Source organism: Xenopus laevis, chromosome 3L (assembly GCF_017654675.1).
Source record: "Xenopus laevis strain J_2021 chromosome 3L, Xenopus_laevis_v10.1, whole genome shotgun sequence".
In the NCBI taxonomy this organism is placed as follows: domain Eukaryota; kingdom Metazoa; phylum Chordata; class Amphibia; order Anura; family Pipidae; genus Xenopus; species Xenopus laevis.
Genome location: NC_054375.1, coordinates 69,409,521 through 69,436,851, shown reverse-complemented (window position 1 = coordinate 69,436,851; position 27,331 = coordinate 69,409,521). Strand labels below are relative to the sequence as shown.

Here is a 27,331-nt window from a genome sequence, read left to right as displayed (position 1 = left end):
ACATGTCTCTTGGCAGAGGCAGTCCTGTTTTATTTGCGAAAAGATTTGAGAGAGCTATGAACACTTCCTGTGTGTATGTGCAGCTCTCTATCTCTAGATACACTCACAGGTAGATGATGACAAATGCGGATTATACACGGCTATGACACAAGTACTTCCTTCCCCTCAGTTTGAGCCAAATCACCCTGCTACAAACAGGGCAGATGTGACGTATCACTGTCCAATAACCAATTACATTTTGTCCGAGCACCTGGTACGAGCTCTGTGACTAGGGCTCCTCCCGCAAGGCGTCGGCAGGCGGGTTGTATAGTGATTTTCTATCGCGAGATTATGCAGACAAGTACCGTGAGCGCGCGTTGTGTGTGCGCAGCCGGTCAGGGGCCTGCAGCCGTCTGAGTGTCACAGAGAGAGCAGCAGGCAAAGAGTGGGAGGGAGCAGGGTGTGGGGCCCCGGAGCCGAATAGAAGCTACTCCGACGACTCTTGTCACTCGAACACCGGAGTGGTGGTTGGAACCAAGAAGGTTACGTGATAGTAAAGTGCCCGGGGCTGGGAAGGGGAGGGAATGAAGATGGCGGACGCCAAGCAGAAGAGGAACGAGCAGCTGAAGCGCTGGATCGGCTCAGAGACTGACCTGGAGCCTCACGTCATCAAGAGGAAGAAGACGAAGGTGAAGTTCGATGATGGCGCTGTCTTTCTGGCTGCTTGTTCCAGCGGGGACACGGAGGAGGTTCTCAAGTTGCTTGACCGTGGAGCTGACATCAACTACGCTAATGTGGACGGACTCACAGCTCTGCACCAGGTACCGACATCCCGGTCACTATTATACAGCACAATCCACACAACTCTCGTCTGAAAGGGATGCCGGGAGCTCCGGCTCAGCAACACTTAACAGGGAGCCTGTAGCTGCAGTTTTCTGCTTCCCTACATTCCTACAGCTGATGGAGAGCTACAAGTCACAGCCAGCGCCGATCCGCGCCTTTATGCCGCCTGAGGCGGCCTTCCGTTGCCGCCCCGACCCCTCCTCACGGCGCTCACATTTTCTGCGCAGGAGGGGGTCGGGGCGCTGCACGACGCTAGTGCAGAGAGCGCGTTTGCGCTCTCTGCACTAGAAGAGCCGAATTTCCGGGTTGAAAACCGGAAATTCGGCTCTTAGTTACCAGGAGCGGCATTTTTGCCGCCCCTGGTAACCAGGGGGGCGCTGCCGCCTGAGGCGAGTGTCTCAACTCGCCTCATTGGTGGAGCGCCCCTGGTCACAGCATCTCCTGACCGATGAAGTTCACCAGCAGCTGAAGGAACACAAGGCCCAAGGCCACACACGGTGCCTTGTTATTTTTTGGGAATGAATGTCTGCTGTCATTTCTGACATACCCAGAGCGACCTGTGTGTACCCTGTGCTGCTGCTGTGCCCACTGCACTCTTTTTTTTGTTTTGTTTTTTCCTGCTGCAACCAGGAAGGGACACACCAGCACTCACACAGGCGTGCACTTCACTAGCTCCTTTGCTTTTGTTATTTTATCATTGCTGTAGCAAGTTGAATTCCACAAATGCCTTTAGTCCTGCTTCACATTGCAGGCCATCTGATTGCCTCTAATTCTGGCAGCACAGACAGTAGAGAACTCCATTAACTAACTCACCGCAAGCAAAACAGCAGCCACATTTAAATATAGAATTATTTGAAGTGCTGTGTGTATTTGGGCAGAAGAATGCAAATTCAAAATATTAGCACACCTTGCTATAGTAGGTTCTCCAGCGCAGGCATCTTCTGCAGCAAGGAAAATCTATTAAAATCGAGATGCACTCATATTTTGAAAGCACGTCCTGTTTTAGCTGAATGGCCCTGTCCTAATGTTTCATGTGATTTTAATGTTATTTGGGAAAATATGATGTAACTGGTATATGCTGGTATTCCAGAATAGAACTACCTGTTATTAATGGAACATGTCCATGAAAAAGAACTCCCAAAGACATGTGTAGGGATGTTGTCGTCTTCTAATTGTCACATGCAATAATTACAGTTCACTGCAACGCCATCAGACAATCTTGCTTAAAGTATATTTGATAATGTACCTCTTTACCAGTACTGATGCAATCTAGCAAATTGTGACCGCTCACTCTTGCTGAATCAACTAAACTTTAAGCAGATTCATTTTACTGCAGGCAAATGATCCCTGAAAGAGAGTGTTTATTCATTGGTTTCCAATCTGTTCTCCGGTTGTAGTTTGAACGACAATTATCAGGATTTTGCATGTCTGGTACAGGGAGGTCTAGTTCAGCGACAAATGTATAAGCAGTTCCTTGCATTTGAGTGATTGAGACTAGGCCAAGTTCATTGAAAATCCTGTTTCTAGGCTGTGTCAGTCCTTTGCTGTAGTCATTTGTCCCAGTGGGCTCAAAGGGGCAGTTCACCATTAGTAGTAATATGTAGACCATGACATTTAAAGAAAATGTTGTTTTGTTTACTTATTTTATTTACATTTTGTATTGTGCAGGTGTCACTCATGCAATTTTAACAGCTATCTGGTTGCTGGGACTTCTGTATCATAGCAGCCAGGCAGCAGTTGTGAAGGCAGACAAAAAAATAAGCAATGGCAAAATGACTATAAAACTATATCTTCAGCAGCTGCCTGTATGGTTGTAGGGGTCAGTGACCCTGGGAACCAGAAAGCATTTTCATTCCAGGCCAGAAAGAGTCAGATTTGAAATGCAAATAATTCAAAAACTATAGAAAATGAAGATCAAATTTGTGTGAATCAAGTGTGAAATTCCCTTTAACAACCGTGACAAAAGTGCTGCAATTTCTAAAGACAAGGAGGTGAAATGTGCACTGCAGTGGTTGCATGTTTTACCGCTGTATTTCTGGATTATTTTTGGCAGCTGCCTAAATCTCGCACATTAGATACGTATTTTTAGAGTCGTGTAATTGGCGTTCTGTTTTTTTTTTTTTTTCCTTTCTGTTTTTTGTTTGTCGTTGCATTGTACATGTAATTATTTTTAAATGCTGTTTGTAAGTACTTATAAAGAATCTATGTAATCGAACATGACGGAGAAATTATGTACAATAGAGTTATTTAGAAGCCCGGCTGGCTGATTTTTTGAAAAATTTGATTGCAGATTTTCTAGAAAAGACTACTCAGTGTTCATGGTATCAGAACAGTTTGCAGTGTTTTGTGGCTTAGCTTTTTTTCCTGTACATTCTGTCGCTGTTGTCTGTAATGTTCATAGAAACCGTTTCTAGGATGATAAATGACGCTGCTCTTGTCATTCAAGTCAAGAATTTTAAGCCATCTCTTTAAATATATTTGTGGAAACATTATTCTACAGAACACTTTACGTTTAAGTTTGTGCATCAAAGCTAATTCTTTTCTTTAACATTTCTAGTTTAATTTGTTGGAGAAAGAAGTGCAGTGCACTGTTGGCATGCAGTGCCTTTAAAAATGTATGCTTTGTGCACGTTATGTTTGTAGCCGACTGATTGGAATCTCTGTTGGCCAAATAAGGGCAGGTTAGCAATGGGAGATAATGCAGGCGGTGGTGGTGAGCACCAGCATGAAACAGGCTCTTGTTGCCGACAACTGCATAGCAAAGTTCAAAGACTTTTTTTTTTTTCTGGAAAACCATCAAAACTAAACAAGCGGACAATATTTAAACAAAATTCTACCTATGTAGTTCTAGAGCAATCTAAATACTAACTCCCTTTTTTTAAGAACATGTATTCTTTTGAGAAAATGCTGAACAAGTTGTTTATTTTTAGTCGGCCTTGCTGCTTAGCCTTGAAATTGACCCCGATGCGTGTGTGTAATTAGTTTGGTAGCACAATTGGGGCTTGTACTAATAAGGATGATAAAATATTTGTTATAAATCTGGGTCTGTGCATATATGTTTGTGTGAATAGTATTTACACATACCTAAATACATACATACATATGTGTGTCAATTGAATTGCTGACCGTGTTATTTACTATACTCCTTTCTAACTTCAGTCATGCCTTTAATTTGTACTGCACCTTACTTCAATATGTTGTTGTTTTTAGGCACCAAGCTGCATGGTTTGTAGCCTTATTAAAGGGACACAAACCCCTACCATAAGGCTGTCCCACTGTGCCCCCTAGTTCTTTATAGAAGTTGATTGAAAACTTAACACATGGAAAACAACTCACTAATGAGAATTTTACTGGGCAAAAAACGTAATTTTCAATATAATTCACCAGCAAGAGGCAAATGGTTACCAGCACTATATCTGTCATCTTGCTCTTATCTTGCATATGGAGATTATGTTCATTTGACTGTTTTATGAAACTGTGCTTACTGCTTCCAGCTCCAGTTGCAAAGAACATGGAGCTAGACTTTACACTCATTCTCATTGAATTCTAATACAGCCGCAGTCTCTGAAGAGCCAGGATAAAGTTCATTAAGCTGTATTGCATAAAGCATACAACCCTGATGTTGATGGATCATTGCTTCCAGAATGCCTTAAACTTGATAACACGTTAAAGTATGCTTGGATTTGCCATCCTGCAACATTTGAGTTCTTAGTGCTTTTTTTTTTTTTTTAAATATTTGCTGTTTTCTTCTGACTATTCAGACAGGGGTCACTGAACCTCATCTAAAAACAAATGCTCTGTAAAGCTACAAATCTATTGTTATTGCTACTTTTTATTATTCATCTTTCTACTCAGGGCCTCTCCTATTCAGATTCCAGTCTCTTATTCAAATCAGTGCATGGTTGCTAGGTTAAATTGGACCCTAGCAACCAGATTGCTGAAATTGCATACTAGAGAGCTGCTGAATAAAGAGCTAAATAATTCAAAAAAACACAAAGAAAAAAAACTATTTCAAATTGATTATCACTCTCTACATCATACTAAAAGTTAATTTAAAGGTGAATAACCCCTTTAAGTGAAGTTGCTTTTGAATACTGCCAACCATATGAATAGCGTTTCTCCAAAATGTACCAACTTTTGTTTGGATCTTCTGGATTCTGAATGGCATGTTGATGCTAGTGTCTGAACATACCCACCCTTGTTGCAGGTCATTCTTTTCCTCATTTCCTATCAAATCTTGTGAGCATTATTGTGACTAGTTAATTGATTCTTATACTACACTATGGCCAAGATTGGTGAACTTGACTTTAACCAATTGTCTAAGCTGTATCATCTTTATCCAGCTTTCATACCTCCATGAATGTCTAAAGTCTTTTTTTAACAGCAAGTATAGGATTCTGGCACTGTAACAACCCTTAGTAACCCCCTATGCCTACCTATTTATTGTGCTTGCTTCCAGGTACATGCTTAAGTTTTCTTTGTCTCCCTTATTCCTATTCCCCTTGAAATTTAGCAACCTCTAGATCTCTGGCTTTGCTTGGTGTTGAGGCAATATTGGACCAGTATGTCAACCTGATAGATCTTCTTCATCCCATATCTAACAGGTGTACATACTGGTTCAGCACTGGCTTCCCCTCCAATCATTAGCGAGCTGGAGGAGCAATTGTGTTTACGTGGTTTAAGGTATAATCTTTTTTTAATAAACCGTTTTCTGTCTATTCAGTGCTAGTAACCTATGCTTACATTATAAAAAGTATTCCTTTGTACAAGGCTTCTCTATCCCCCCTCACTGCACAAATTTTGGTATAAAAAGATTGGATATAGATTGGATATTTGGCCATATCCGCAACATATATCAACCTCTTCATGGGTTCTATATGGAGCCCCAATGGATTTCCAAATTGGGCAAAGGTTATTGTTTGTTTCAATATTTAATACACCCGCTTACACAACTGTGGAATATTTTGGAGCTATATAAATACATGTTAATGATAGAGAGCTAGCCTATGTTAAACTGTAGAATATAAGCTGTACAGTCAGGGCCGTATTTACCATATTAGCACTCAAGGGCATCAGCTTTAAGGAATCCCTTACCTTTTTTTATCTAATAAATTTTAACGTGGGTATTTTTACCTTAATCCAAATGGAAGCAACACCAAAGGCGGTTTGGAACAACATGTTCATTGCTATATGGGAAAAAAACCTCTTCGCCAAAAATAAAGATTATGTTGTTACTATTTACATACATTTGTAAGAGCCTCTCTGTGCATATCTTAGGGGCAGATTTACTAAGCTCGAATGAATAAATCGAATTTGGGTACTTCGACCATCGAATTGGTCAAATTCAATCGAATGATTCGAAGTAAAAAAGTGTTCCACCATTCGATAATGGAAGTACTGTCTCTTTAAAAAAAAACTTCGACTTCATACTTCGCCACTTTAAACCTACCGAAGTCCAATGTTAGCCTATGGGGACCTTCCCCAGCACTTTTTTTTGGGTCGAATCGATCGCTTAAAATCGTTGGATTTTATTATTTGATCGAACAATTTTTATTCAATCAAACTTTTTGCGCTAAAATCCTTTGAATTCGAAGGATTTTACCTTGAGGTTTGAATTCGAGGGTTTTTTTTAACCCTCGAAATTCGACCCTTGATAAATTTGCCCCTTTGTCATTAAAGGGGTGGTTCACCTTCAAACAACTAGTAGTTTTCAGATAGATCACCAGAAATAACGACTTTTTCCAATGACTTTCTATTTTCTGTGTGTGATTATCGATTGTTTATCTAATATTGAAGTGTTAAGTGTCATTTTTTACCTTCTAAGGCATCCCTGGGAGGGGGGGTCGCCGATCCTTTAAACTGTTCTAAATTGATACATTTAGTTGATAAATTTCTTATCTTTGTCCCTGCTGAGCAGAATCTCTGGGTTTCATTACAGGCAGCTGTTAGAATTGATACAATAGTTGCTAATACTCCACAGATGCTGCGGAGACATGTAGCAACTAAATGTTGCAAAATTGTAACAGTTTAGAGTCTGCTCCTGAATTACTTAGCTACCAGACTCAAACACAGAGCATTCACGAACATTCAACTTTAAACTTAGATTTTGGAAAAAACTGTAAAAATTAAATGGAAAGTAATTGAAAAAGTCTTTATTTCTTGGGAACAATCAAAAAACAACTGTATTGAAAAAAAGTGTTTGGAAGGTGAACAACCTCTTTAACAACTATATTATGACTCCATCAGTATTCGAGTGATGGTTGCTTCTTGTTACCCAACTACATTTTGGCAGTGTGCTTAAAGCATGACTTTGGTTATTTAAACATGGCTGTCAATAGAACACTGTAGTATACAGATATTGGATCTGTTATCTGGAATTCTTGGGACCTGGTGGGACTTTACATATAAGGGATCTATCCGTAGTTTTATTCACCATACCTTTAAATAAGTTGTTCACCTTCCAAACCCTTATTCATTTCAGTTGTTTTCAAATTGTTTTACCAGAAATAAATACTTTTTTCAGTTGCTTCCCATATTTTATTTCTGACTGTTTTTCCAAAATTGAATATAAAGTTACATGCTTCAGTCTGGCAGTTCAGTAATTCAGGTACAGATTCTGAACTGTTAAAATTTAGTTGATACATTTCTCAGTAGCATCTGTGGAATATTAGCAATTATTGTATCAATTATAACAGCTGCCTTTAATGTAGCTCAGCAGGGCCCTTCAATGTTAGAAAAATGACCACAAATAGCAAATAGAAGGTCATTAAAAAGTATTTATTTCGAGTGGACAGAAGGACTGAAAACAACGAAACAAGTTTGTTTCGTTGGTTTCAGATAGTCCACCAGAAATTATTTTCAATTACTTTCTATTTTCTATGTGTGAATTTTTTTCTAATATTGAAGTGTAAATTCTAAAGGTGGCCATACACAAATCTCTCGCTGATATGCCCACATCGAGGTGGGCGATATCGGGCTGATCCGATCGTGGGCCCTAGGGCCCAACGATTGGATCACAATGCAGCCAATACGGACAGTTGGATCGGGCAGCCGCGATCCAACTGGATTTTTTACCCTGCCCGATCAACATCTGGCCGACTTTTGGGCCAGATAATGATTGGGTTAGCCTGTCGGAAGGCCCCACACACGGACCAATAAGCTGCCAACTTGGTCTGTTGGCAGCTTTTATTGGCCTGCGTATGGGGGCCTTAATTTTTCACCTTTCTAAATCTGGCCATAGATGCAAAGATCTGATCGTACGAATCATCATACGATCGGACTTTCCCATCTCCTGACCTGCCACTAACCATTCCAATCAAATAAATTACAAAAGAACAGATCAGCAATCGTACGAAAGTTATGTCTGACCAAAGCTAGTGACAGTCACCCTCTGAGAATCGTCCAATCGGCAATACATGCAGAGATATTATCGGCAGCCGACAGAAATCTTTTAACCTGTCTGATCGACCAAACGACTGATCTCCGCCGGACGAAAAATGTTGGGTCTCTCCACATACGGTCCGAAAATTGTACGAATCCTCAATTCGTATGATCAGATCTTTGCATGTATGGCCAGCTGAAAGCTGCTCAGGGGGGGGTCGCCGACTCTCTTAACCAGCGATTCTCAACCTGGGGGTCGCGACCCCTTTGGAGGTTGAACGACCCTTTCACAGGGGTTGCCTAAGGGGTGTCCAAACTACAAAACCATTGTCCGGACAGGGTGGGTTAAAGAATAGTGTTGCGGCTGGCATTTGTTATTAAGGGAATGTGCAGTAGCTGACATTCCCGGAAGCGCTATCGGCTGCTTCCGGGTAGTAAGAGAGAGTACTACAAGCCGGTAGAGGGAGCTGAAGACTGAATGCAACGTCTCCTGATGGGCTTCCTCTGATTTTTTTTTTTTCTTCCTCCAGACTCCTCAATGGCTGCTATCGGTGTGAATTTGGGTTGCACATGTGCCTGTGTGGCAGTGTATAAGGTAAAGAGTAGGGGAGCATGCGAGGAGTTAAACATGTTCTTATAAACACGAGTGACTATGCGGACATTTATGATGCATTGCTGGCGTGTACATGTTCAGGATTCTTTACTCCTGGCACAGCGGAATGTCTGTTTTTGTTTCCCCACAATATGTCATTTGCCGGAGCCTGACTCTGTAATTCCTATATTTTTATTCAATCATTTAGGCAGTTATTTAAGCTTTGTGCCTGGCATAGTTAACAGCATCTTTATAGAAGAAGTCATTGAGCACCTTCAAGCCTGTTTTTGTAGTGTATTGCAGAACAAGAGCAGTGTCAGTGCCAGGCTGGGCTGGCAGGCTGCAAACAGCAGACATGATCAGTGGATTGCAGAGTGTGCACCACACACATTGCACCGTCTGCTGTTTGCAGCCTGTCAGCCCAGAGCTGATTGTTAGGAAAGTACAGAAGACAGCGGGGCTGCTTAAAGGTTTGTTTCACTGCTCCACTCACTCAAAGTACAAAGGACAGGGGACCACATATGGCCCTTGGTGAAAAAAGTTTGCACTATGCTTTAATTATGTTCAATTTGTAACAATGAAAATACATCACGCATATCAGATGTTTACATTACGATTCATAACAGTAGCAAAATTACAGTTATGAAGTAGCAACGAAAATAATTTTATGGTTGGGGGTCACCACAACACGAGGAACTGTATTAAAGGGTTGCGGCATTAGTTAGGTTGAGAACCACTGCTCCAAACTGTTCTAAATTGGTATATTTGTTCATACATTTCTTATTTGTCCCTGCTGAGCAGAATACTTGAGTTTAAAGGCAGTTGTTAGAATTGATACAATAGTAATGTATCGACTAAATATTGTAAAATTGTAACAGCTCAGAACCTGCACCTGGATTACTGAGCTGCCAGACTGAAACTCCAGAGAGGGAATTTAAACTTTAAATATAGATTTTAGAAAAAAATGGTAAAAAAAAAAAAGTAAACCAACTGAAAAAAGTCTCCCATAGACTCCATTTTATCCAAATAATCCACATTTAAATATTTCCTTTTTCTCTGTAATAATAAAACAGTACCTTGTAATTGATCCAAGCTAAGATATAATTAATCCTTATTGGAAGCAAAATCAGCCTATTGGGTTTTATTTAATGTTTACATGAATTTCTAGTAGACTTATGGTATGAAGATTCAAATTATGGAAAGATCCGTTATCCAGAAAACCCCATTCTGGATAACCAATTCCTTACCTGTATAAATATATGGAAAATTTGTTGTGCTATTTTTTGTGACTTTTTTTTCCAAAAAAATAAGATTTACCTTTTTAGTGATTCCTTGTCTTCTAAAAAGAGAGATTTTCTATGTTTGCAGGTCTTAACCATGGCACAGTCATGGTTGTCTTTGTTCCTTAGTCTTTATTGGTTCCCTAAGTCAGTCAGTATCTGGCTGCTATTGCAAAAATAGTACCGGACCATCAGAATGTCCTTATTTATTTTTTTTGCTGTTTTTGCACTGTTGAATTAATATAAACAAACTTAGACAGGACCTAGCACACCTTACAAATAGTCTTACAGAATAAAATGTTATAAAAGGTATAACAGAGGAGGAAATTTCTGACTTTAAATTGTACAAGTTTTATGGAAGAACTGAACTTGGATTAAGTCAAATTTATGCAGCCTAACTGTTGCAATAACTTTAAAAGATGTTCATTGTTTTGCAAGCAGTCCTTTCAGTTAATCTTTGGGTCATATAGATCTATATAGATATAGATGTGCAGTTAATACCAAGAAATCCTTAAAAATGTTTGTAAAATTAAGCACAGTTATAAAGATTCATTGTGTATAATAATGCCAAGGTTTCCTATTTATGTAAACTCTCTATATAAGGGCTCAGGGTCTTATATTTTTCAAATTGTGTATTCCAGAATGCTTGCTTAAAAAAAAATTAGTTTTACAAATACACTTCTATAATCCATTCTGGTTTGTGTAGAAGTCCACTACATTTTTTTTCTGACTTTGCTGTTGGTCAGAGTTGGGTACTTTAAAAGAGGGAATTCTAATACACTTTACAGGCAAAAGAAGCACCCCAAAGGATGTATTAGATGCTGCTGTCTGAAATCTGACTTCAAAAATTACTGCTACAATTTTTTTAATTTATTATACAGGTATGGGACCTGTTGTTCAGAATGCTCTGAACCTGGGATTTTCCGGATAACAGATCTTTCCGTAATATTTTCATACTTTAAGTCTACTAGAAGAGATGGCCTTTCCTTAATTTGGAGCTTTCTGGATTATGGTTTTCTGGATAACAGATCCCATACCTACATTTAAGTTTATATCAGTATGAGGCTCGTAATAAATTTTCATCTTCTCGATAGTTCCCTAGAATCCTTGAATTCGGCAAAGCAGTTGAGACTGACAGAACTTTTATGGAAATTTATAAATAATGGTGACTCCTCAGATTAGCTTTATCAATAATATTAATATTGGTTTTATGTAGATCTATGTGCTTACTAATAAAGTAAATACTAAATCATCTGCATGTAAAGTAGGGATGCACCGAATCCACTATTTTGGATTTGGCCGTACCCCCCGAATCCTTCACAAAGGATCTGGCCGAATACCGAACCGGATTCGGGTTCGGACGGACAGAAGGATTCAACCGAATCCTGGATTCGGTGCATCCCTAATATAAATTATACATCAGTACTTTCAATGCCTAAAATCTCCAAAAATACTTTTTGCCAAAACTAAAGTTAAGAGTTGAAATATATTGTCCTAGTTTCTCCTATGCTCCAAAAAGAGACCCTCTAATTGGCTCCTGACAATTTTAGCAGTGTCAGACATCGGTTATTGTAGCATAAGTTGTGGTTTGACGGTAAGAAAATGGCCTTCCACATGTCAAATTCCAAAATTAAATATAAAATGTTTTTGTCTTTTTGAAAGGATTGTGCTTGAGTTGTGCTATTAACTGATGTGTTTTGGGGGAAAATCCCTTACATGTAAAGATTGCATTTAGACTATTGAATATTTGTAATTAATGTATATTGCAAAGTTTTGGGTGGAGGAATTATTTTATGAAATATACAGTATTCTACATGCTTTTCTCCTCTGGAATTATTCAGAATTGAGGTTTTCCCCATTCCTGTAAAATGGATCACCATATACTAAAAAAGAAGAAAAAAAATGAATAAACCCAGTAGTATTTTTGTTTTACCACCAATATAGATTTATGAAGCCTAGTTACAATGGGCAGGGCCCTTTTTAATCCGTTCTCCATCATAGGTTGTATTTTTGGATACTGGATGTTCAAATTATACACCCATTTATAGTACAGCTCTGCAAAATCTTTTTTCATGTTATAACAATGTGTTATTAATAGAGTACAAATTACTTTCACAGTTTTATTGCAGTAAAAAATGAAATTATAAGAGAATGACCCAGTCAGCTTTACACAGTCCATACAGTGCAGCTTAAATGCAATATGACCTAAATTTCTGTTGCTTCATTAGGCTTTAGTCTGCCTTGTGTTTACCTAAAGCTCCCCATAGACGCGACGATTCTTCTTGCCGAACGACCGATTTTAGGGAAGCCCGACCAATTATCGTGTGGTTAGTGGTATTCGAACGATCGTACATCTTACGATTTTTCGGCCGACATCTGTCGGGAAATTGATCGGCCAGGTCAAAAAATCTTTGTCGGTCCCAGTGCAATCTCTATGTTTGCAGGGCCAAGCAGGCAGCTCCCCTTTGTTTTCCTGGTAAATTGGTCTTTTTATTTGATGGTAAATTCGTACGATCGTTCTGAGAAGATCGTGGTCTCACGATCAGGATCTGATCTTTTAAAAATCTCAACATCTATGGCCAGCTTTAGTTACAAACCCACCGTCTGACCAACAGTGTGGCGCTATTACATAGTATGGAGAATTACGCAATATTGCCAGCAGCACATTGTAGCAAAGGGCAACACAGTGTGCCTAGGTGGCTTTTAGGGGTACTGAGCTTGTGGTCTATTTGTCACTCTGCTTTTAAGTATAACATAAGTCATTTGTGTGAAATATAGCTGTAACACAATAGCCCATTTTTGATTGCACGAAATGCTTTTACTTTACTCTAAATACCAGCATTATGACAGTAATGTGTAAATGGAGGTGGCTTACAGAAAAGCAAAATCACCAGCTGTAGCAGCATACTGAATGTTACCCTGGTAACAAGTGCAGAATATTCATTAAGTGCATCAAATAGAAAGTAACCATATTATGAGTCATAGAATCATAAAGCAGGTTATTAAAGACAACAAACCAAAGGGAAAAAAAAAAATGATTATGTATATTACTGCTAAGGAATGATGCAAGTCTCAAGTAAACTGGGATACAAATAATGCATTCACTGCTAGTAAAGGTTAAAAAACTGTTATGAAAATTAGTATATTTTTATTAGTAATGCATTGGCTTATAAGTAATAAAACTAAATACAAGACAACATAGTCTACTAGTAAATAAACTCACAAAATGTGTTCTTAAAGGGGTTGTTCACCTTCCAACACTTTTTTCAATTCACTTGGTTTCAGATAGTTCACCAGAAATGAAGACTTTTTCCAATATTGAAGTGTTAAGGCAAGGCCAGACGTGGAGTTTTTACGTTGCGTTTTTAAAAAAGAAACGCCGGGCGTAAATACGCCACTGAAACCACACGCGACTGTCAACATGCATTTTTCAGCACGTAGGTTTCTTTTCCCAACATGCACTTCTCTTTGTTCTCATTGAGAATATGGACACCATATTTAAAATACGCTGCGTTTTTACACACTTCTCTTTGTTCTCATTGAGAATATGGACACCATATTTAAAATACGCTGCGTTTTACACAGTGTGGTTTCAAACGTGCAGATCCCAAAGAGTCTATTGATTTTTCAGTTTCTTGACGTATTGGCGTTTCTGCTGAAAAATGCCAATACTGGCGTTCTCTGGCGGATTTCAGCTTGCAAGCGCCCTGTGTGAATTGCCATAGTGCGTTTTCCATTAGTTTCAGTGGTAGTGCAGTTTATGCGTATTTACGCCTGGTGGAGCTTTTTTAAAAACGTCACTTCTGGCCTTGCCCTAAGTCTAATTTTTCCCCTTTCTAAAGCTGCTCTTGGGGTTGTTTACTAAACTATTCTAAATTGATACATTAGTTGATATATTGGTTTCATTAAAGGCAGCTATTAGAATTAATACAATAGTTGCTAATACTCCAGAGATGCTCCTGAGAAATGTACTGTATCCATTAAATGTTGCAAAGTTGTAGCGGCACAGAATCTGCACCTGAATTACTGACCTGCCAGACTGAAACACCAGAGACTAGAACAGGGGTGTCCAAACTACAGCCCGCGATCCATTTTAATTGGCCTGCCGCAAAGTCCTTTATGTACCGCCTGCTGAGTCTTGATTGGCGTTTCATCCTACAGTAGTATCTGAATGTCTTACCATTGACCAATCACAGGTTGGGAACCCGTATTGTGGGACAGGATTGCCTAGACTGAGAGGCGCGGTTTGGTCTAGCAAGCTAGGTTGCTGGTTGTGTTTGAATGTATCCGTGCAACGTCTCTGCTCCTGCTGCAGTGATGGGGAGAGGGGAGCGAGGCCGGTGATCGGGGTTACAGCGGGAGAGGTGGAGTCAAGTGATAACATTGGATAGGCGTTTATATGGGTGTAGCCTGCACTTGAATGGCTGTGCATTTTGCCAGGATTGGGGGTTCATAGAGGTGATCCCACCTTCCCGTTTCATGAAGAGAAGAATCTCCAACCTGTTAATGAGCCGTGAATCTGTCCTGTGACTGTATCCTGCCGGTGTCCAGGAGCTTTGAGGTGAGAGACGAGCTACACAGGCTGGCCTTATTAGCTGCTGCTTTTGTCCCTTCATAGGCCTTATATTGTATTGTGTCACCATTGTTGTGTATGTGTGTGTATATATATGTATATGTGTATATATATGTATATGTATATGTGTGTATATATATACACACACACACACACACACACACACACACACACACACACACACACACACGTGTGTGTATTTATGTACTTTAACTCTAGGACCCTTGACCCAGGTGAGGCAATACGTACTTCACCTCGAGTGAGTGGCCCGGTTGTTTTGTTTATTTTACCGCATGTGGCCCTTGGTGAAAAAAGTTTGGAAACCTCTGGACTAGAACCTCAAACTTATATTTCCCTAAGTCACCCATGGTCAGCATTCACCAACGGGTTAACTTCCCCCTGCAGGCCAGCGGACAGGACCTCCCACTATCAATTTAAAAGTTCCACCTCTTCCCTTACCCCCTAGTCTTTTTTGTCCTGTCCGGGCCAGGGAGAGGATAGCCTGTTGGATGAAGAAACAGGACTACTACAAGATTCAGTAAGGGCCTAATATTAGCTCCCCAGAGAAGGGGTCAGCAGGGGCTTACTTACATGCCCGTGTCTCTCCTCCCGTCTGCGGGTCAGGGGGATGCGGAGGAAGCATGGCCGTGTTGGGCGATGTTTGGGGCTGATCCTCCGGCTGGGCTGGTCAGGTGAAGTCTGAAGACGGAGTGCGCCATTAACTGCACGCCGCTTACTAAAGAATGAGGAGATCGCCGTGGACCGGAAGTGACGCGGCGCGGCGGAAGTGACGCGGCGGCCATTTTGGATGAGGGCAAGAGCGCAAAAAATTTCAAAATGGGAAAAAGAAGGTATGGAGGCGGTTTTTGGCGCTAAAACTCCAGCGTCCTAGCCTGGAGAAGGCTGATTTCATTGGTGGGGCAGTCAGTGAAAGGAAAACATTGATTTATGCAGGAGTCTGACCTGCCCTATTTAAAGCAATACACACTTCCTGTGGGTGCCATTTTGCCATCAGTTAAGCTGAGCATTTATGCACACAGGTACGTGGGGGGTATCAGCTGAGTTTTCTTGTATTCTAAGACCAGTGGCTGATTACTTTTTTATCTATTCTCTTAACCAGTTTTTCCAATGGAACCTGGTATGACAGGGAAAGCCTCTCACCCTAAAGGGAAAAGGTGATGTATGAGGTCAGAGAGAATATGGCAGAGATGAAGGGCTCAGTTTCTAACATTGTTGTTATTTTCATGCAGCCTTCCTGCCACAGATGTAAGAAAAGACAAGTCTCCAGAGAAAACGATTTCTGCAGAGAAACAACAGGAACCTGGGTCCTCTGTTTCACAAGAAAATCAATGGGAATCCTTAGCCTCGGTGATAAAACAGGCAGTTATTCAGGGATTCCAGGAGGTGTCAGGCACTAAGAAAAGACCAAGACACCAGCATGGAAGACAGGGGGAGTCTTTTTCAGATGTATCTGAGGGAGATCTGTCATTTGACTCGGACGTCCTCTCTCAGGCAGGATCAGAGGAGGGCGAGATTGATTCGGAAGAGGAATCAACATTTGATTTAGCGGTGATTGACCCGTTAATAAGAGCAGTCAGACAGACTCTAACTTTTCCAACAGAAATGACAAAGTTGTCATCGGCGGATAAACTCTTTCCATCATCAAAAAAGAAATCCGCATGCTTTCCTGTACATTCGTCTATCAAGGAGATAATTGCGTCAGAATGGAAGAAGACTGAGAAAAGGGCTCAGACAACAGGGAAATTCAACAAGAAGTATCCTTTTGACGAACAGGATTCAAAAACCTGGGATTCACCACCTAAAGTGGATGCGGCTGTGGTGAGGCTGGCTAAGAAGACAACACTTCCAGTAGATGATGCGGCAGTCTTCAGGGAGCCAATGGAGAAGAAGATAGAGTTCAATCTAAGGAAAGCTTTTGGGGCCGCAGGGGCAGCCTGTAAACCAGCTGTTGCTCTGACTTCAGTGTCTAGAGCTTTGAAGGTGTGGTTGTCAGAACTTGGAGAAGCGATATCTTCTAATGTAAAGAGACCAAAGCTTTTAGAGATGTTGACAGATTGTAAAATGGCAACAGAATTCATATCCGAAGCTTCGATAGACCTAGTGCATTTCTCGGCAAGATCTATGGCACTGTCGGTGGCAGCCAGAAGGGCTTTATGGCTGAAGACGTGGGCAGCGGATACAGTTTCTAAAACTAATCTGTGTCAATTGCCTTTTGAAGGTGAGATGTTATTTGGAGAGAAGCTCGACGCAATTATTAAAAAGGTCTCAGGTGGAAAAAGCGTGTTTCTGCCACAAGAGAGTCAGGCAAAAAGACCACGCTTTGAGACGAACTACAACAAACCGAAGGATAAGTCATTCAGGACGTCTAAACAGTACAAGCCTGGTAGAGAGTATTCCAGGCAATCTTCTTGGAGATCAGGACGTCCAAGTTCCAGAGGGGCAGCGAAAAAACCGGGATTTTTTTCCTCAGCCCCATCTACTTCCGGTCGACAATGAAGGTGGCAGGGCCCAGAACATGGTGGGTGGCAGGTTAGCCGATTTCTCTCATGTCTGGGCCACAACCATTCGAGACACATGGGTACGAAACGTGGTGGAATCAGGGTTTTTTCTAGAATTCAAGACGGTACCCAGAAGAGATTTTTTCATAAGGTCTGTGGTCAAGGAGACAGAGTCAAGCAAAGAAATAGCCCAGGAGTACTTGAAGCAGTTGTTCGAGTCAAGGGCAATAGAGTTGGTCTCTCCTCAAGAAAGACACACAGGTTTTTATTCGAAACTTTTTTTTAGTAAAAAAGGCATCAGGCGCATTAAGACCGGTGCTGGATATGAGAAAACTGAACAGATTCCTGCAAGTGAGAAAATTCAGGATGGAATCCTTAATGTCAATCATGCAAGTCATTTCAAGAGGAGATTGGCTGACGAGCATAGATTTAAAAGATGCGTATTTTCATGTTCCAATCGCACAGATGCACAGAAAGTATCTAAGATTCGCAATAGACGATGTGCATGTTCAATTCAAGTGTCTTCCGTTTGGTCTAGCCCAATCCCCGAGGGTGTTTACAAAGATATTGGTTACTCTCATAGCGGAATTAAGAAAGGAGGGCTTGGCGGTGTATCACTACCTAGACGACATCCTGGTGGTAGCAAGATCAAAGGCAGAAGCAGAGATTCAGACTGCCAGAGTAAAGGAGTTTTTGCTAGATCACGGTTGGATAGTAAACCTGGAAAAGAGCAGTTTAATTCCCGCTCAGACCCTACAATATTTAGGGGCTTTGTTTCAAACAGACAGAAATTTAGTCAGTCTTCCCTTGGAGCGTCAAGTAAAGGTGGTCGACTTGATAAAAGATTTCAGGAAAAGAAAGACAGTGTTCGTGCATCATTGTCTGAAAGTGCTGGGATCCATGTCGGCAACTATACAGATAGTGAGATGGGCAAGATGGCACTTAAGACCCTTACAGATGTTTCTTCTAAGAAATGTAAGGCAGCCTCATCTACATTTACAGAGGAGGCTGTTCGTACCACAGGAGGTAAAGAAGACCCTGTTATGGTGGTGCAGACGGAAGAATCTGGCAAGAGGAATGCCGTTGGAAGAACCAGAGTGGGTGATATTAACCACAGATGCGTCAAGCATGGGATGGGGAGCCCACATAGGCGAAGAAGTGGTTCAGGGCACTTGGAAAGGAGAGAATGTGCCGGCAAATCTACTGGAGTTGAGAGCGATAAGAGAAGCCCTCACATATTTTTCACACCTACTGAAAGGAAGACAAGTAAAGGTTATGTCGGACAATACCACAGCAGTAGCTTATTTAGCAAAGCAGGGGGGCACCAGAAGCGTGTCCTTGCTAAAGGAAGTAGAACCACTATTTCAGTGGGCAGAAGGTTGGCTAGAAGGGTTGACCGCGGTCCACCTTCCAGGGAAGGAAAATTGGAAGGCCGACTTCCTCAGTCGGACAATGTTGGACCCAGGGGAATGGAGCCTGCACGATTGGATTTTCGAAGACATAGTGAGAAAGTGGGGGCGTCCAGAGATAGATGTGATGGCATCCCCACAAAACCGGAAGTGTCACCGGTTCTTTTCAAGGTTTCCCTGCAAAGAGGCAGAGGCGGTGGACGGCCTGAGTCAAAGTTGGTCACAAGGCAAAATTTATGTGTTTCCACCATGCCCGTTAATTTGGAGAGTCTTGAAAAAAATAAGGAAAGACAGAGCAGAAGCCATTGCGGTAATCCCTTTCTGGCCCAGAAGGCCATGGTTTCCTCTTCTTCAAAAGCTGGCCATAGAGAAGCCCATGCAGATTCAGAGCTTTCCAGGTTGGCTGACGCAGAGATCAATCCAGATCCAAAGGCACAATCATCTAGCCTTGATGGCTTGGCGGTTGAGAGGGGAAAGTTAACACAGTTGTTTCAGAAGGAAGAAGTCATAGACTTTCTGTTGAAGTCAAGGAAACCAAGCACTTCCCAGCAATACTACAGAGTATGGGAGAAGTTTGTGGAATTTGCTACAGAGAGAAAAGAAGACCCTTTGTCTCCATCAGCTCCAATGCTGGTAGAATTTTTGTTTTCGGGGTATAAGAAGAGGTTGCATTGTAGCACACTGAGGGGTCAGGTGTCTGCAATTTCGGCATTAACAGGGAAGAATTGGGCAGAGAGACCGCTGGTGAAAAGATTCTTTAATGCCCTAGTAAGGGTAAGACCAACGAAAAGAAGTTGTCTGCCCCCATGGGATCTTCCCTTCGTCCTGAAGACCTTGTCTGAGTCTCCATTTGAACCATTGGAGAAGGCCTCCGTTTGGAATATGACGCTAAAGGTGATTCTTTTAGTGGCTGTTACATCAGCCTGTAGAGTGGGAGAGTTGGCAGCTCTGTCAGTTTCGGAGCCACATACAGTGATATTTGAAGATCGAGTTGTGTTGAAACCAGCATTCGGGTTCCTTCCAAAGGTCATGTCCAAGTTCCATATGGACTTAGAGGTTATTCTGCCTGCTTTCTTTCCAGACCCAAGATCTGCAGAGGAAAAGATGTGGCACACCCTGGATTTAGTAAGGGCTGTGAAGATTTATATGGAAAGAACAAAAGCATGGAGGAGATCAGAGAATTTGTTCATAATACCTAACGGGTATAGGAAAGGTCAAGCCCCAACGAAGAGAACTATTAGTTCCTGGATCGTGGCGGCCATAGCAAAGGCATACAACGTGGCAGGAAGAGGAGTACCTAAAGGGTTGAAGGCTCATTCTACCAGGGCATTGGCAAGTTCCTGGGCGGCGCAAGCCAGGGAGTCGCCAGAGAGTATCTGCAAGTCGGCAAGATGGTCGTCTTTAAATACATTTGTTAAACATTACAAATTGGATGTATTGTCTTCCCAGGAAGCTAAATTTGGGAGGAAAGTTTTACAGTCTGTAATGTCTTCCACAAATTAAAAGTTCTGTTTAAATGCATTTTTTGTCCCGCCCTCTGTTTTTAGCTTGGGTATGTCCCGTTGGTGAATGCTGACCATGGGTGACTTAGGGAAAACAGGAAATTGTTTCATACATACCGTAATTTCTGTTTCCTGGTCACTTCCATGGCAGCATTCACCGGGGAGTTTCCCACCCTTCATAGGGGACAGCTTTAATACTGAGACTAGGGGGTAAGGGAAGAGGTGGAACTTTTAAATTGATAGTGGGAGGTCCTGTCCGCTGGCCTGCAGGGGGAAGTTAACCCGTTGGTGAATGCTGCCATGGAAGTGACCAGGAAACAGAAATTACGGTATGTATGAAACAATTTCCTGTTTTTGGTAAAACTGTAAAAAATGGAAAGCCATTGAAAAAAATTCTTAATTTCTGAAAACAAATGAATTAAAAAGGTGATTGGAAGGTGAACAACCCCTTTCATGGTCTACAAACTAAGAGTGAAATACTTTTGACTGCAGTAGGTTGAAAAGCGGAGAGTGGTTTCCTCTAGTTCGGCTTTAAAACAACTTTTAACATACAGTATACACATCCTCAAATATATATTCAAAGTTTGTAATAGTGTGTACAAGCTTCAGAAGTCTGTGCTATTTGTATCTAGATAGTAATTCTCTACTTACAAGGTAATTATTTGTGTTATGTCACAGCAGAAGACTTTTGGCAGTAACCACTGGAGACAGAACTGAGCAAAGTTTTAATTGTTTCTAACAAAGAAGTCTGGAAAATATGTTGTTGGCAAAGTTTCACTAGAAAGAAAAATACACCCCCTTTTTCATTCAGCTGGGCTCATTTTAAAAAAGTGCATACAGATTGTCTAAGGCGCAAGCGACTTTAGTGCTAGCGGGTGCAAGATACCAGCAAGCCATTCAGGGAGATTAGACGCGGCGATTAGTCGCCCGTAGGCCATTATTTTGGGTGGATAGTCCTGGAGGGGGTAGGCATGAGAGGTGACTGATTTTGTAAATAATCTCCGTCTGTCTTCATATACATATGGTATTGGAGCTTTTGGGATATCACAGTAGCTGAGAACCTGACCCACAATACTGTTTATCAGGTAGACACTGTAAAGATGCAAACCAGCAAATAGTCTCCCTAGGAAATTAAAGAGACAGAGAAGAGGGTTGGGTGGTACTAAGAGAAACGCCCTGATCTAGAAGTAAGTGCTATATCTTTTTTTTAGGTATTTAATGTTTCACGTTTCTTTATTTATTTAAAAATAAATGCACATGGTGTCAAAAATGATATTCTCCATAAGATGTAGAAGGTCCTTGTCCCATAGAGCTTACATGCCAAAAGCTCCTCAGCAGTTTTCAAACAGCTAAGTAAAAATGTAATTTCAAAATAATTTTTGTACTAAATAGATTCATGTTAAGATTTGGGAAAAGAAACATATTCTAGACACCATTCACTTAAGTTCTCTGTGTATACTGTATATAACTTAGTTTGGGTAAAGATTTAACAAAACAGTTGGGACTGCACTCTAGCTAACAAAAACCAGTCTCTCCAGTTTGTCAACAGTATCTGCTCTAGTGATGAAATGTAGATCCTGCAGTTATTTTTTTCTTTTTTACTTACCTGAATAATGGCTACTTAGACTGATATTAAATGACCAGAAACACAAAAGCAATCATTCTGCTGTCTCTCCATCTAAATCTGAGATACAATGTATATTTTCACAATCATGTAAACATTAAATAAACCCAAAAAAGATGGTTTTGCTTCCAATAAGGATTAATTATATCTTTGTTTTGATAAAGTACTAGGTGTTGTTTTATTATTACAAAGAAAAAGGAAATCATTTTTTAAAATTTGGATAAAACGGAGTCTGTGGAAGATGGCCTTTCTGTAATTCTGAGTTTTTTGGATAACTGGTTTCCGGATAACAGATCCTATACCTGTAATACCTTTATATGAGGATTCTTTTGTTGGGATTTTTCAACAAGAAATTAGATCAAAGATCGATCCACAGAAAGCTTGACACTCATAGACTTACATATATCTATGATCGGTTTTATGGAAAATAATGTTTTGTCCTTATTTCCAAGCATTTATCAAGTATCTATCTACTGCTTTGTATGAGCATGTGATTGGCATCTTGAAATAAGACACAGACTGGATGGTACAAAATATAGGAACATGCTGCAGGGGAACTTGTTTGTCCTGCTGAAAAAATGAACTGTGCCCCAGACAATGATCACAAGACCATAGTAATAATGGAGTGTCTCAAAAACAAAAAGTGAATCCTGCAGTAGCCCAGTCAGAGCCCTGACCTCAATCCAACGGACATTCTATGGCACTATTTAAATATCGTGGTGTCTAAGCATCATCTGATCATCCTGAATAACCTGAAGCAAATCTGCCTTCTAGAATGGGACAAAATGAATATGAATTTGTAGCTTTTATTTGTATCACTGGATTGTATGATAGAGCTCTCCTCTAAATATACTTAATTCATGGGTGGCACTGCAGTTTTTATCTAAACCGTTGTATTTGATGTACTTCTACCCAGTCATAGTTTTCGTGAACCATTTGCTTGACTGCATTTGTCGAAGTGCACTACTGCCTGCACTTGAGTAGGTCAGAGTAGGAAGAAGTAAACGTTAACTTGATATATAGGATGATTGTGGACTTTGGCACAGATATAGATGTGCATAACTTCTAGTTGACTGAACCCAATAAGTCCTGAAAGCCTATAAGTGGAAATCGGATCAGTTAGCCAATAGCGACAAACTTCACCACTTCCTGCCTCACATGAGGTACATATATAGTGAATTAAATACCCCCTCTTCTAAAATATAAGGATGATATAAGTTACTGAGGAGTCCCATGGCTGTGTTTTTATTTTCTTCTATTTGTATGTGTTTTTATAAAGGTCATGGAACTCCAAGGTGACTTCTTATATGCTCATATTTTGCAACAGGGTATACTCTATTTATTATAATAAACAAGTTTCAGTGAGTCATGTGGCCGAAATGGCATCACTAAGTTCCGATTATAACCGATGACATCACTAAGCATGGATATAAGGATATCATTTACAGGATAGTCACTGCCCTTGTGTATTCTATTTAGATATTACTATGTTTAACTTTATTGTGCCCAAGATGTCCACTGAAGCTGAAGGACAGTGTACTGTGTAGATTTTGTGCAAAGTCCAAACCACAGTTTCCTTATCAGTAGGAAGTGGAGCTATTACATTCTTTTTGGGCTCAAGAAAATAAACTATATATAAACTGTATATAAACTATACAAGCTGCTTAAAGTAGAATGCTAGCTTACAAAAGGAGATGGCTAGAAATGCTGTGTTTTATATACTGAAGTTAGTGTACCAACCTGGAGCTTCATCAGTCTTACAGTAGCTATAGACCCATGTCTTCCAAATATCTACAGCAGCTTCTCATCATGCTGTGTACTCTGGGCTGCAGTTAAAGGAACCGTAATGTCAAAAAATTATAGGGGTTATTTACTTATTTGTTCAATTTTAGTATGAAAATGATATTCCGAGACAATTTGCAATCGGTCTTCATTTTTTATGTTATTAATCTTTATAGCAGCTCCCCAGTTTTCAGTTTTAGCAGTCTTGTACCTTGGGTCCAAATTACACTTGCAGCCATGCATTGATTTGAATATGACACACTCAGGAGGACTAATATTTCTCTTATATTACACTCCCCTTGTTCTATGTTAGTTAGAGAAAGTAACCCTCTTTTAGCGATTGTTACAGAAGCCCTCAACCCAAATATACCCTATTGAAATGTCAACCCTACTGCAATCAGTAGAACAAAAAAATTTAGGATTTATACCTTTTTCTAGTTTATTAATGAGTAGGGTCCAGAGTATTCAACTGAGCAGAAACTAATTACCCTATTGCCTTTGTAATGATTTTTTTCATTCTAAATTTGCTAAAGCATTTTTTTCTTTTTTATAGGCCTGCATTGATGATAACATAGATATGGTCAAATTTCTTGTGGAACATGGAGCCGGTATCAATCAACCAGATAATGAAGGCTGGATACCACTACATGCTGCTTCATCCTGTGGATATCTTGACATAGCAGAGTAAGTTTATTTTAGAATTCTAACATTCAGGGCTATCACTGTTATTACAGGATTTCCTTGTTTTTAATATACTACCATTGTGATTCCCAAAAATTATCCTTCTGTATTACTTATAGCCCACATGGAACCATTGATCCTAAAAGTAACTAGCACAGCCATGATCCCCCCCCCCCCAAAAAACAAATGGGCATAAATACATATTGTGCCTCCAAAAAAGTCCTATAATGTCTCCTAAGCCTGTTGAGGAGGGTTGCTGGAAGTTGTAGTTCAATTAGAGGTTTAAGAGCTGCGCAAAAAAAAAAAAAGAATAAATCTCATTAGATTACCTAAAGCCAAGCTGTATTCTTTGCTCCTTTATGTTTTCCCCCCATTTTTCATATTCTATCTTCATTTCTACCTCATTCTGGTTTGCTTTTGTTCTTTATCCTCTGGCATCCTTCTATTTTTCCTTCTCCCTTAAACCGGTTTTCATACATACATATTCCTTTTTCCTTCCCTTTGCTATCTGCTGTCAACAAGTCCTTTTTATTTTATGTCTGTCTTTCTTCTCTGGTGCTTCCATTTCCCAGTGCCATCTAATTCTCTATTCCCCATGATTTTGTTCTCCAACTCCCTTGTGGCTTACCCCAAGATGGTTCTTTACCCCCTTTGAGATCTCCTTTTTACCCCCAGTCCCTGACAGACATTATATTTTGCAGCAATGTGCTGTATGTGTTGGTTTTGTGTGTGCGTGCTATTAATACTGTCTGCAACTTCCTCAAAATTCTTAAAAATCTTCCTGCCTTAAAGGGGTGGTTCACCTTTAAGTTAATTTTTAGTATGTTATAGAATGGCCTATTCTAAGCAACTTTTCAATTGGTCTTCATTATTTATTTTGTTTTTTTTATTATTTGCCTTATGCAAATTAGGGGTGGGAAAGGGAAAACATTTTTTTACTTCCTTGTTTTGTTACAAAAAGTCATGTGATTTCCCTCCCCACCCCCAATTTGCATATGCAAATTAGGATTCGGTCCAGCCAGGCAAAAGGATTCAGCCAAATCCGTGCATCCCTAATTAAGATATAATGTATTGTTGGAATGCACTGGTAAAAGTTATGGGTTTACTTTAGAAAGACAACTATAGTTTATGTAAATAGCCTGTTGAGGCAGCCATTCAAGCTAAATAAGGAGCAAAGGTTACTTGGCAGATAACAGATAAGCTCTGTAATAGAATACAATGGGATTCTACACAGTACATCTGGAATCTGCTACATAACCTATGCTTTGATTGGCTTCTTCCATGGCTGCACAGTAACTTGTTTATATAAACTAGTAGTAAGGAAGTAGTGTTTCAATTACTTAAAAAAACACTTTTTTTTGTGTGTGTGTTATTGTTCATAGAAATCACCAAATGGCAATGACACACACACACACACGCATAATTGGTCAAAAATATAAGTTAGGCATTTTTGAGTGATTATGCAATTTGGTTGTTTTAGCAGAGAGCTCCTATATGGTAATTCACTGTGTCATTTAATTCTAGTTCTTCATACTGATAGTTACCTCAGAAGAGGAGATTGCTATTGTATGCTGCAACTTTGTCTTGCTTTTCCTCGATATTAATATCTTGCATATACCTAACCCTAATGCTATTTAATAGAAGTTCAAGTGTCTATAAAAAGCTTGATATAACTGGCATCCTTGATGAGCCCCATTCTTGAACAGGGTACAATTGGCTAAAACCTAATAAACTTAATTTACAAATTCACATGGAGCATAGGTCCTGAGAGAAGCGGATCCAGCCCATGACCCTGCTCCATTCATCTAAGCTGCTTGGCAAGGGTTGGCATGAAGATTCGCATTTTCGGCTGACCTCCACTGCATGTGAGACGGGGAACGGAGCGGATCCGCTTCTTTCTGCCTGCAAAAAATAAGCAGTCTAAAGGGGTTGTTCACCATCCATTGCTTTTTCTCTATCGTCTCTGGGGGACACAGGGGCCTTAGGGGTTAAGCTCCATCCTCCAGGAGGCAAAACACTTATTAATTATTCAAAAAGGGGCGTGTCTGGAGTCCATCTTAACCCCATAAGCCTTGCTTATTCTAATCCGTTTTTTTAAGTGTCCTGCTACCGGGAGGATGGACATCCTCTCACAGAGAAACTTCCAACACTTACATCACATAAGATAACCGGGGTAACCCTGTAACAGCAAATGTGGCATACTTTGCTTGCACAAAAAGCCAGCTAAAATATTCTGGAAGCTAGAACGAGCCGCTGTGCAGAGCCTGCTCGGGTGGGTGGCAGAGTACACTCTTAGTCCCAGCCAGAGAGCATAGACTCACAGGGCACGTCCCAGAGCACAGGAGGAAACTCTATACAGGACCCACCAGATGCTTTTTGGGCCATTCAACTGTCGCAATCCTTAGCCTCCCTACAGGGGCTCCCAGCTATTGCAGATAATCTGGGCAAAACCGAGCCACAGGCACGTGGGCGAGCGCAAAAGAGCAGATAGTCCAAAAATTAATGCAGTCCCACATAACATTTCGGACGCATCCTCAGCAGAGCAAAACACTTCCCAGTCAGAGGGGGAACTCCCGCCTTCAGAGTCATTTTCAGAGGAGGAGGAAATCCCAGGGGAAAGCAAAGATAAAGATGCACAACATGACATTGACGGCATTAAGGGTGTCCTTGATATACTTAATATCACACTTAATATCACACTAACACAGGAAGAGAAGAGCCAGACCACCGGTCTGTTCAAAAGACAACACAAATACACAACATGTTTTCCAGCACATGATCAGTTGACTAGTCTAATTCAAGAGGAGTGGAACTTTCCAGAATGAACGTTTCAAGCCACTAAGAAATTTTCAAAGTCCTATCCGTTTCCGAAGGAATTTATGGATAAATGGTCTAACCCTCCAGTTGTAGACGCACCAGTCAGTGGCTGTCTAAATCTACCACGTTACCAGTTACTGAGGCGGCAGCCTTTAAAGATCCAGGAAAGCACTCTGAGAGCAATTTATTCTGCCTCCGGATCAGCACTAGGACCATTACTAGCCTCGGCATGGGTATCCAGAGCCATATAAGCCTGGTCAGAGGCTCTCCTTCGAGACATACAAGAAGGAGTTCCTAGATCTGACCATGTCATCCATTCTTTCAATCGTGGATGCCACAGCATACCTATG

General features: G+C 40.6%; 1 protein-coding gene across 4 annotated transcripts in view; it reads left to right on the top strand.

Annotated features, from left to right (window-relative positions):
* The first annotated feature begins 279 nt into the window (after positions 1–279).
* ppp1r12a.L (protein phosphatase 1 regulatory subunit 12A L homeolog) overlaps positions 280–27,331 on the top strand; it is a 69,472-nt gene continuing 42,420 nt past the window's right edge. For 2 of the 4 annotated variants that reach the window (XM_041586375.1, XM_041586376.1), the window contains exons 1-2: positions 280–800; positions 24,037–24,167. In XM_041586375.1, the coding sequence (XP_041442309.1) occupies positions 564–800; positions 24,037–24,167 (368 nt within the window). In that variant the 5' untranslated portion in view covers positions 280–563. The remainder of the gene's footprint in view (positions 801–24,036; positions 24,168–27,331) is intronic. The other 2 variants (XM_041586374.1, XM_018252497.2) reach the window with 2 other exon arrangements.